We start from the raw sequence: 10,665 nt of genomic DNA, 5'->3' as shown, positions 1-10,665 counted from the left end.
TGTTAAAATAGTCGAACTCTGAGTATATATGTCCTGTCGTTTCTTTTTACATCGTTATGTTGATTTGCACGTATTCACGTTTTCGTTTGCTTCTTCACGCTTCGCTTTCCTCCTCTTGTATCTATGCTAAGTCGGCTGTTACTTGCACTTACTCGATAGCATTTGGTATGACGAGTACGTCTTTGGAGGTTTCATCGACGCAGTGGCACTGTCGAGTCAAACCTATGGTATTCGCAGTTGAACATGACCCTGCTGTTTGTTTCTTTTGGAGTCTTCACCTCTGTTTGTTTCTTTTGGAGTCTTCACCTGGAATACATACTTAAGAGTTCCAGCAATTGGCAGAATGCAATGTATTTTATGTTATATACATGCGTCATATAGTTGTGCAAAAGCTATAGTTATATATCAAGTTATTCCCTTTTATTTGAAAAGAAATGTTTCCATTAAATAATGTTTGACGTATAATAAGTGAGCACAGCTAATTAGAGAGAGTAGCTATGGGATTTATGGATAACTTCTAATAAATTTATTAATGAATAGCTATTAAATAATTAAAATTCTCACAATTTGATGCTAATTCCTCACTAAATGGGATTAGCATGATATATCCACTATTTGTATTCTAGATGAAATATATATGGCTCATATTATGCAACATAATGGTACCACTGCAAGAAATAAGGTTTATTGTGATGACCTGCAATCTTCCGCTTACGGATCAACATTATTTTGGGAGTTTGAAGCAATAGTAACCCATCAAGTCTCCTTAATATATCTATTTGTTTATTTATGTGGTTTCAATGTCCTATTTTTCTTACTTATATTATTATTATTATTATTATTATTATTATTATTATTATTATTATTATTATTATTATTATCTCTTTTGGTATAATTAAACAAGATATGTATGAGTTTTAATTTATTTCTTGGTGTTGAGATTTTTGTTCACTCGCACAAAATTTGGGATTCCAAAGTGTCGAGGTTATCGTAAAAGTGTCTCCCTATCGACTCAATATTATTTTGTCTTCTCTTTTAAAAATGAATTTGTGGTTTCCTTTTTGTCGAATTTCCCTTATCATGTTGTTGTTTATTTAAAGGAAATGAAGTGATAATGTTTGTCCCCCTATAGTAGATCTTGAATTCATGTTAGGTAGATTATAGTAGTATGATTTTACTTTTCCATGAGATTAAAGTATTCCCTGATTTATTCGAAGAAGGAACGTTATATGTCAATAATGTTTTTTACCAAATGTGAGGTCAGCAGTATACAAGTGAGTTGTGTTGTTTGGCATGTCGTTGATTTCTCTCTCTCTTTCATGAAAATATTGTACTGATGATGTCTTAGTGCCCTATATTCATTTATATATTCATCCGTTTATTTTTTGTCCTCTCTTATGAATTATCATGGGTTTACTTATGTATCTCATTTGTTTTGTGGCATGTAAATCCGCTTGAGTTCACCATGAACTCTCCTCCTTTGCATCTCGAGTGAGTCGTAAAGACTCACATGTTCCTATCCTTGAAGTCAACCCATCAAGGCATTCATACGCCAATCTCAATTCCTTGAGGATTGAAGAAGTTTAAAGAAGACGAACTAGAAGACTTGCCTTATTTATTTGTGTATTTTTATTTGAAACGGGCATGAGCCCTTGTCCTTTTATTTCTCTCGAGATTATTTTGTATGTTTAGATTAGAACAGGTACAAAAATGGATCAAATACCCAAAGGCAGTTGGGTCCAAGATTCGGTCAAGGCGAACAGAACCCGAAGACTTGGATCCAAATCTCTCTCTCTCTCTTTCTCTCTCTCCTTATTACTTGCTTACGTGTATTTGTTTAAAGTATCGTTAGTGTTAGAACTAGAAAACTCCAAACTCCCTTTGAAGCGTCTTTCTATTTTGTCAAGTTAAAACTAAATCTTAAAAACAATAAGTATTTCAAAACTCATCAATTTGTCTAGATAAAAATCAATAACTTCAAAAATTGCAAAGGTTAAAAATAAAAATAATCAAATAAGTTAGTCGTTGGAAAACCGTATTTAACGGAGTGTCTTAGGTGCCTTAAACACCTTCCTAAGACGCTAATAAGAATCCCGAACCCTAAAAAATATTTTCAAAACGACTTTTCTGTTTAAATTGTTTTGAGAATGAGTTTTCTTGATTTTTCTTAAAAATTAAGTGGCGACTCCTAAAGTCGAAAAATACTTTGAAATAAAACGAGCTCTTTTCGAAAATCAACCTTTTTCGATAAAACAGAAATGGCGACTCCGCTGGGGATTATTTGGAGGATTCTAACCCTAAGACTAACCTATTTGACTACTTGTAATTAATTGTTTAGTTGTTTAAATACTTATTTTTCTAGAAATTGCATTTCATGGCATAACTTCCGCCAAACGGCAAATAGATTGCATTAGGAAACGGAAGTTACGCGGCTTACCGCGACTTCTCTCAGATATACCCAAGAAGTCATTTGGGAGTATCGAATAAATAGTCGGAATGCGGTCATCCGGCGTTATTCGATAGCTCCACCCCGATGTTTGTCCGACTCGGGTAACCGTCTATTTGAAAACAACTCTAGAAAGCCTAAGGTAGAGCGAAACCAAAATCCCGAAATAGCGCATTTGCCTAAGATGACCCAATACCCATGGCGTGTTGGGTCCATTAGAAGATCACCTTGAGTCCAAAACGGCTCACGGCCTAAACGGACGTTCATGCTTATATGATCAAATTTGAAGGATATATACGGTGTTCGAAAATATTTCGAAATGACGTATACATCCCTCAAATCGCTAGGCCAACCCTTGGCACAAAAGGGTCACATATCTGTTTAGAACGCGTAATATTTGTTTATGTGTTATAACTGCTTATGTGAATATGTTGTTTATCCAGAGATATTCTAGCTCACTCTTCTTCAAATACTTTTAGAACCCATAAGCATAAATATCAAGTCACTATCAAAAGTGCGTCCAAATACTCATCGAGTCTTTAGTTTCAAAAAAAAAAAGCGTCCAAATACTTCATTTTTTTAATACTACTCTAATATCCGAAAAGATTCAGCATTTCAAATCAAAAGAATTTTGAGAAATTTTGTCTTTTCGACTCTTGCCAGGAAATTGGAGTTACATCTCAATCAAAAATCAAAGTACGGTAATGAAAGATACCGTCAATTTTGTCTCGACTCAAGTCGACATTTTTATTTACTAAATCCCAAAGTCAAGTGGACAAATTCCTGTCTATTTAACCATTTCTTTATATTGGTGAGCAAGTTTATCTCCGGATAAAGCAACTCTTATGTGTTTACGTTATATGTGATATCTTGTATTTTTTACCACCTTCAGGCACTAACATACTGGTCTTTTGAGTTTTTTCATTGACAGGTATTTAAAACTGATCTGTGTTGGTAAGTTGGTTTATCATCCGAGGTCTAAGGCTCCAAAGATTCCTTCCCCGCAAATTTGCGAAAGGAAAAGACAGCAATGGGGGACAACAATGAGGAGATTGAGATTGATGATGTTGTCGTGGCTCAACCCGCCGCCGCTGATAAAAATGAATTGATTATGCAGTTGATGCAACAGATTGCCGAAATGAGGGTCGAAATTCAAAGAATGCGAGATGGGTCTAATCCAGTTTCATCTTCCAACCCTCCAAGAGATGGAAGACCTCCACTCCCTCCCTCAAACGCGGAACAAGTTCAGAACATTCTCTCTAATCCCACTCAAAATCCTCCTACCATTGACTCAACTATCCCCAATCCCCGTCACGCCACCACATCGTATCAAGCACCACAACATCCACAAAATACTAACCTTCAAATCCTCCATCTCCCTCAAAACCAAAATACCGATCCTCAAAATTTCCCCCAAAATTATCAAGCCCCTCAAAATACCCAGAATCCCTCCATTGTTCCACCCATACCTCAAAGCACTACTTTCCAAATCCCATCTTCAAATGAACCGTATGCCAACTGTTCCAAGCTTGATCACTATAAGGAACAGGAGAGAGAGTGGAGGTCAAAAGAAGAGGTAGTCAAGCTGAATATGAAAGAAGAGATCAGGAAAGCCATGAAGGAGTTGCACTATATTTCCGAAGTCGATGGATTGAGCTATAAGGATTTATGCATCCATCCGAATCTCGACCTCCCAGAAGGGTTCAAAGTGCCAAAGTTTGTCACTTTTAACGGAACAGGAAATCCTCTGGCACATCTGAAAGTTTATTGTGATCAACTCGTGGGAGTTGGCAAAAACGAAGCATTATTGATGCGTCTCTTCAGTCGAAGTTTAAGTGGAGAGGCACTGGAGTGGCTTACATCACAGGAGCCGAAACAATGGAAGAGTTGGAATGCACTCGCAAAGGATTTCACGGGAAGATTTGGGCATAACATAAAAGATGCCCCAGATCGCTACTACTTGGAGAAGATCAAACAGAAGTCTACAGAAAATTATCGAGAGTACGCTTTTCGTTGGAGAAAAGAGGCCGCGAGAGTTCAACCTCCAATGTCCGAGCGTGAGATCACCGAAATGTTCATTCGTACTCAAGAGCCTGAGTACTATGAAAGAATGTTGTGTATGATGGGACAAAAGTTTGTCGAGATTGTCAAAGTGGGAGAAGCTCTGGAAGATGGTTTCAAGACTGGAAAGCTCACCAAATTTACCGCATTGCGATCTAATGGAAAATTCACTACAATTAGTGATATGGATAAATCAAAAGGAAAAGTGGAGGAGGTAAGTATGATCACGGCTACTCATATGAAGTCAGCTTCTCAAAAGAAATACCAAAACTATAATGTCAATCAGGAAAAATTTCCTCGCCCAAAGTTCAGAAAGGCTCCTAAAGTATTTACGCCATTAAGGGAGTCTCAAACTCAACTTTATGAAAGGTTGAAAGCAATGGGTATGCTCTATCCTATAGAAGGAAGACCAGCCAATCCTTTGGGAAAATTTTACAGAGCTGACCACAGATGTGCTTATCATTCAGGAGCCGTTGGACACGACATGGAGAATTGTTCAACTCTGAAGCACAAAATACAAAATATGATCAACAACAACTTGATCAATATTGAGGAAAACCACCTGAGTGGATGATATATTGGATGCTCAAGAGTGAGTTCAAGACATTTCTGAACTGAGTCATTTGAAGATATTCATTCGAGAAGAAGAACGCCCCACATTGGCCAAACTTTGCATATGAAGTTTTGTTACCTTTATTTTGAAAATGTATCGCACTTTTCTTTGTTGGAACTAGGTTCGACCTGAATTCTCAAGAATGAGATACGTAGGCGGCCTATGTCGGCCTCGGTCGTTTCATTATCAAAACTTCCTATTTTGGTCAACCCCTGAGAGGGGAACTACGTTTGGCCTGATTCCTGCTCCAATGAGATACGTAGGCGCCACAACGGCTCGGTCATATACCCAGTAAGATTTTCATTTCTCTTCATAATGGAAACTGGGACAAAATCTTTGAGAGGATCTCAAAAATTCATTTGAAGTTGGACTTCTTTAACAAATCAAAACAGAAGACCAAAATTCGATGGAGTTAGCCTTGGGTGGATCTCAAAAACTACGAGAATCTAGTTTGCAACTGGGACAGAATTTTTGAGATGATCTCAAAAATTCCACCAATGTCATTTGTTACTTATTGAGGTAAATTGGGACAAATTTTGAGAATGGGCCTCAAAATTCCAGAATGAGCAACCTCAGAGTTAACAACGCAAGTTATGAGAGTTCTTATATATTGTAGACTGGGACAAATTTTGAGGAGGGTCCTAAAAAAATTCCATCAAATATCTCATATAAAGGACAGGCGAGCGTGTAAGCCAACTGCAAGAAGGAGCATGGAGACAAGACCAACACAGATCAGTCCTTCAAACTAAGAATTTTTCTTTGGATGCAGGGACATTGAAGTCACAAAATGGCTATACAAAGCTATCATGAATGACAAAGGGAGTCACTTGCATCCATCGTGGACTCATCAGTGAAACCAAGAAAATCTTCAATCTCATTTTATCTCTATTGCTTTATATTGCCTCAAGTGATAAACAAGTTCCTTTTTATCTTGCAGGAATATTGAGGCCGAACACTGATAGATTCTTCCAAGTTGCAAGAAACAAGGTGCAGGAGGATTACTAGTTATCAGTCATGATCAAAGTTACCGTTGGACTCATCATAGCCTAATCTGGATAAGCCAAATGACTCAATCTAGTTCCTCAATTTTACTCTTATTCATTACTTCATCATCGATACTAATGTTTGGTGTCGAGCTTTGCAGGTGATAGTATGGGTAAAGCCAGAGTCGTATATTGAAACGACATCATTTTGATGATGGTCAAAGTGACACTAACTTAGAAGTGTTGCAAGAGATTTTGCTGAATTCATCACATCAGAAAGATGATGGTGACCGATATCTCCTTGACAGTCAAAATTATCGAATTGTTACAAGTTTTCGATAAATGATTAAAAATGACTGCAACAAACTCAAATTCTGTTGAGTTTGTCAAGGAAGTGTCTTTTTTTTCATGTGAATGAATTAAGTCATTCACCTCGATAATTCTTTCTTTTAAAGAACATAATCATAGTCGCGACGTGCATAAACGTCAATTTAGTATGTTTGTCGCGTAGTAATTTCGGCGTACTTTGTTTCTTGAATATGTCAGAGTCATAATTCTTATTTGTTGGGTATCCACCCATAAGTGGATTATGTGTTTTGATTGGCCCATCAAAGACTTTAGCATATGGTTTGTTGGGCGATCCACCCCATAAGTGGTTCGTATATATGTTTTTCCATTTCAGGTTTCTATTTTTGAATCATATGGAATATTATCGAGTACCCACCTCGTTACAGTTGGAATATTATCGAGTCGTCCACCTCGTTACAGTTGGAATATTATCGAGCATCCACCTCGTTACAGTTGGAATATTATCGAGTCGTCCACCTCGTTACAGTTGGAATATTATCGAGCCATCCACCTCGTTACAGTTGGAATATTATCGAGCATCCACCTCGTTACAGTTGGAATATTATCGAGCATCCACCTCGTTACAGTTGGAATAGTATCGAGCATCCACCTCGTTACAGTTGGAATATTATCGAGTCTTCCACCTCGTTACAGTTGGAATATTATCGAGCCATCCACCTCGTTACAGTTGGAATATTATCGAGCATCCACCTCGTTACAGTTGGAATATTATCGAGCCATCCACCTCGTTACAGTTGGAATATTATCGAGCCATCCACCTCGTTACAGTTGGAATATTATCGAGCATCCACCTCGTTACAGTTGGACTATTATCGAGCATCCACCTCGTTACAGTTGGAATATTATCAAGTCATCCACCTCGTTACAGTTGGATAATTATTGAGCTAGCTAGCTCATTCCAGAGAACTTCAAAGAGGAGAAAGCTATCCCGAAATTGAGGGTTTTCCTAGAAGCAAGAGGCGTTTATATCACTTATGTCGAATGCTTGGGGATGCGTTTGTTTATTTCAAGCAATTCCCAACAATATGAAATTTACAAAAGTGCCTAGCCAGATTCAAAGGTGAATCAAACAGGAATCTCAACGAGGATTTCGCGATCTCTGTAGAGGACGCTATTTGTGTCACGTTATCAAGACAAGATAATTTTGTCAATCAACACAATACATTCCCGCAGAAGAGATAGTTATTTTATTTTTTGTTATTTTCGATCAAGTCGATATATTATCTGGAGGTCGTCTTGCCGTTATCATCAACACAGACGATATAAATATCCATGCATCGCGAGTCAATAATCATGCATGACGAGAAGATTTCATGCCTCGTCGAAATTTATACATCGCGAGAAGAGTTTATGCCTCGCTGGAATTCATGCATCGCGGAATCATGCATCGCGGAAATCATGCATCGCGAGTCAATAATCATGCATGACGAGAAGATTTCATGCCTCGTCGAAATTTATACATCGCGAGAAGAATTTATGCCTCGCTGGAATTCATGCATCGCGGAATCATGCATCGCGGAAATCATGCATCGCGAGTCAATAATCATGCATGACGAGAAGATTTCATGCCTCGTCGAAATTTATACATCGCGAGAAGAATTTATGCCTCGCTGAAATTCATGCATCGCGGAATCATGCATCGCGGAAATCATGCATCGCGAGTCAATAATTATGCACGACGAGAAGATTTCATGCCTCGTCAAAATTTATGCACGACGAGAAGAATTCATGCCTCGTCAAAATTTGCACATTGCAAGAAGATTTTATTCTTCGCTGAAAGTTATGCATCGCGAGAAGATTTATATCTCGCAGGAATTTACGTATCGCGGGAAGATATTCATGACCCGCAAGAAGACGTACTTGGATAAAGAAAGAGCAATACTTATCCATTGGCCTCGACTGCATTATGTTATTTCTTATAAAAATAAACATCATGGAGAGCATCGAAGATGACAACAAAAGAAACATCAATATCGCATCAGCATTTATTTATTTATTTCGACATCAAGTATGGAATACATTGAAGATGATATTGCAAAACACGAGGCATAAGCTTTATTTGCTGGACGTCAGACCGATCGAGTCGACGTCGAACATGGAGGAGAACAATAAAGTGTCGACATGGTAAAAGACACTGTCTCCCATCCTAATTGCATTTTTTAAAAGCTGACGAGTTTTATCTCAGTCTTTGTCGAGAGCATCCAAAAGGATGAATTCTCCAAAAAAACCACAGGTGCGGACGACATCAAAAAGGATGCAGCACAACGTGGAACTTTTTCTTAGCAGCGAACTGGGACACAGTCAAAAGAGGAGTGTCAAACTCTTAGGACGCGAGCAGAGGAGCGACTTCCACCACAATCGAACCACCCTCTCGAGGCTTACAGGTTTTCTCTAGTTCTGTCAGTTTCTGTCTCGCTTCCGAAAGTTTTGTTTTATCGGAAGCAAGTTTCCAATCTGTGTGACAATACGCCAAAAGATTTGGAAATTATGTCCGTGTAAGTTCTTAATTATGGGTGTGAAGCGCGCCACATTCATGGCTAAGAGGTTACAAGCCTCTTTTTCATACTCGTTTAATGTGTCACTAGTCCAAAACCGAAGGTTAGCTAGCATAATAGTTTTCCTTTTCCAACGATCGAGTCGAACTACACACAGCCTGATCTCAAAGGTTTAAGAGTATGTAGGCAGATTCAATGTTAAAACTCGGCTGTATTCCAATATTCGCTCTCGAATTCTATTATCAAGCATTTTGATACCTTCATAATTCGGTATCGAGGTGGCTTTTGATTCTTTCAAATCGTGCGGTAAATCAAGCTTATCGAACTACAAGTGGCCAAATCCTTCCAAGTAAAGTGAATGGGTTGGTCAAAATTGGTTTGGTCAATTTCATTTTCCTCGAGTTGCTTGCATCAACCCAGGTAAAAGGAGGGACAATTGTTGACACCCAATTTTGACCCGCGTCGGTGTAAATTAATTATCGAGCTTCGTGAATTTTCTAAATAATTTAAATTAATTAGTTTTATAATTTTTCAAAAATATAACGATATAGTGTATACATAGTTGTGTATATAGCCGGTATATCTTGTGTATATTCGAAACCAACCCAACTTAAAATTAATTTCTAGGCCCAACGCCCCTTTGCCAGCCCAAAACATTTAAAATATCCAACCCAAACCCTTGACCCGTCCAACCGACCCAGACCCTCTCTCCTCTTCTTCCTCCCTCCCTTTACGCCATTCCCAGGAAGAAACAAAAGAACTCAGAAAAACCAGCGCAGAAGAACAGACCCAAGGATGGAAATCGCGTCTCCCTCACGCGACCTCTCTCCCCACGCTCTCTCCTTCCCCGCGTCACCTCACGTGAACCCTCCCTCTCCTCGTCTCTCTCATCGCGCGTGGTGGGGAAGTAGCAACGGACACCTGCTGTCCTGTTGCTCTGTCGCGCGGCTCTGCAGCGCTAGACGACGCGAAAAGCGTCCTTCTTCGTCCTTGTTAGCACGAGATGAAGACACGTTGCCCGCCTAGTACCACGAACTCATCTCGACCCTCCACTTCCCCTTCTCCGTACGATTCTTCAGCTTTTGGGGGAGATTTCAAATTTCGAATTCGTTTTACCCGCCTCGAATCGAAACCTAGATTCCCCTTCTATATAAACCAGACCCCTCTTCTGAAAAGGGGGGGGGGTTAGGAATTTTAGGTTTGAGAGTTGGAACTTCTGTTGGGATTTTTGGTCGAAAATCTGTTGGAATTTTTGGTCAAGAGACTTTTAGGGGGGAGATTTTTTAGTTAGAAATTTGGGAAGGAGATTCTTGGGTCGTTCTACTGTTCTGAGAGATTTGGTTAAAAATTGTGGGGAAAATTTGGTTGGAGAAATTAGAGAAGACAAGAACAGAAGAGGTGGAGAGGCATATTCAGTTCTGTCGTTGGCTGCGATATTCTGTTTAGACGCCTTCGCTGTGGTTCGAGGGTGGTTTTAGTGGTGGAAGCTCATTCGCGTGGTGGAGCAGCTCACACCTGCTCGTTCCTTTCCCTGTTCGCTGCGCTTAGAAAGGTAACGTTCTGCTTGTTTTAACGCAACTTACCATCAACATTCCTTCGTTTGTCCGTTTCTTATGCAAGCCAGTTTGTATGTGGATGTTTTAAGCATATTTGATGTGTTGTTGATCGCTGTAGCAATGATAAGTTCCTGTTATTAAA

The 10,665-nt window shown here is 39.0% G+C and overlaps 1 protein-coding gene across 1 annotated transcript; it reads left to right on the top strand.

The window, feature by feature from the left end:
• Positions 1 to 3,476: 3,476 nt before the first annotated feature.
• LOC138347867 (uncharacterized) lies at positions 3,477 to 5,081 on the top strand. The gene has a single exon (XM_069296447.1). It carries the CDS (start codon positions 3,477 to 3,479, stop codon positions 5,079 to 5,081), a length of 1,605 nt encoding a protein of 534 aa, XP_069152548.1.
• The last annotated feature ends 5,584 nt before the right edge of the window (positions 5,082 to 10,665 follow it).

The sequence above is a fragment of the Solanum lycopersicum genome, chromosome 4 (genome assembly GCF_036512215.1).
Source record: "Solanum lycopersicum chromosome 4, SLM_r2.1".
Taxonomy (NCBI): Eukaryota; Viridiplantae; Streptophyta; class Magnoliopsida; order Solanales; family Solanaceae; genus Solanum; species Solanum lycopersicum.
Note: the sequence above shows the minus strand (reverse complement) of the source record. Positions and strands in the feature narration are given on the sequence as shown.

Coding starts and splice junctions, on each gene's coding strand:
- LOC138347867 (XM_069296447.1), top strand. CDS start 3,477: ATGGGGGACAACAATGAGGAGATTGAGATTGATGATGTTGTCGTGGCT.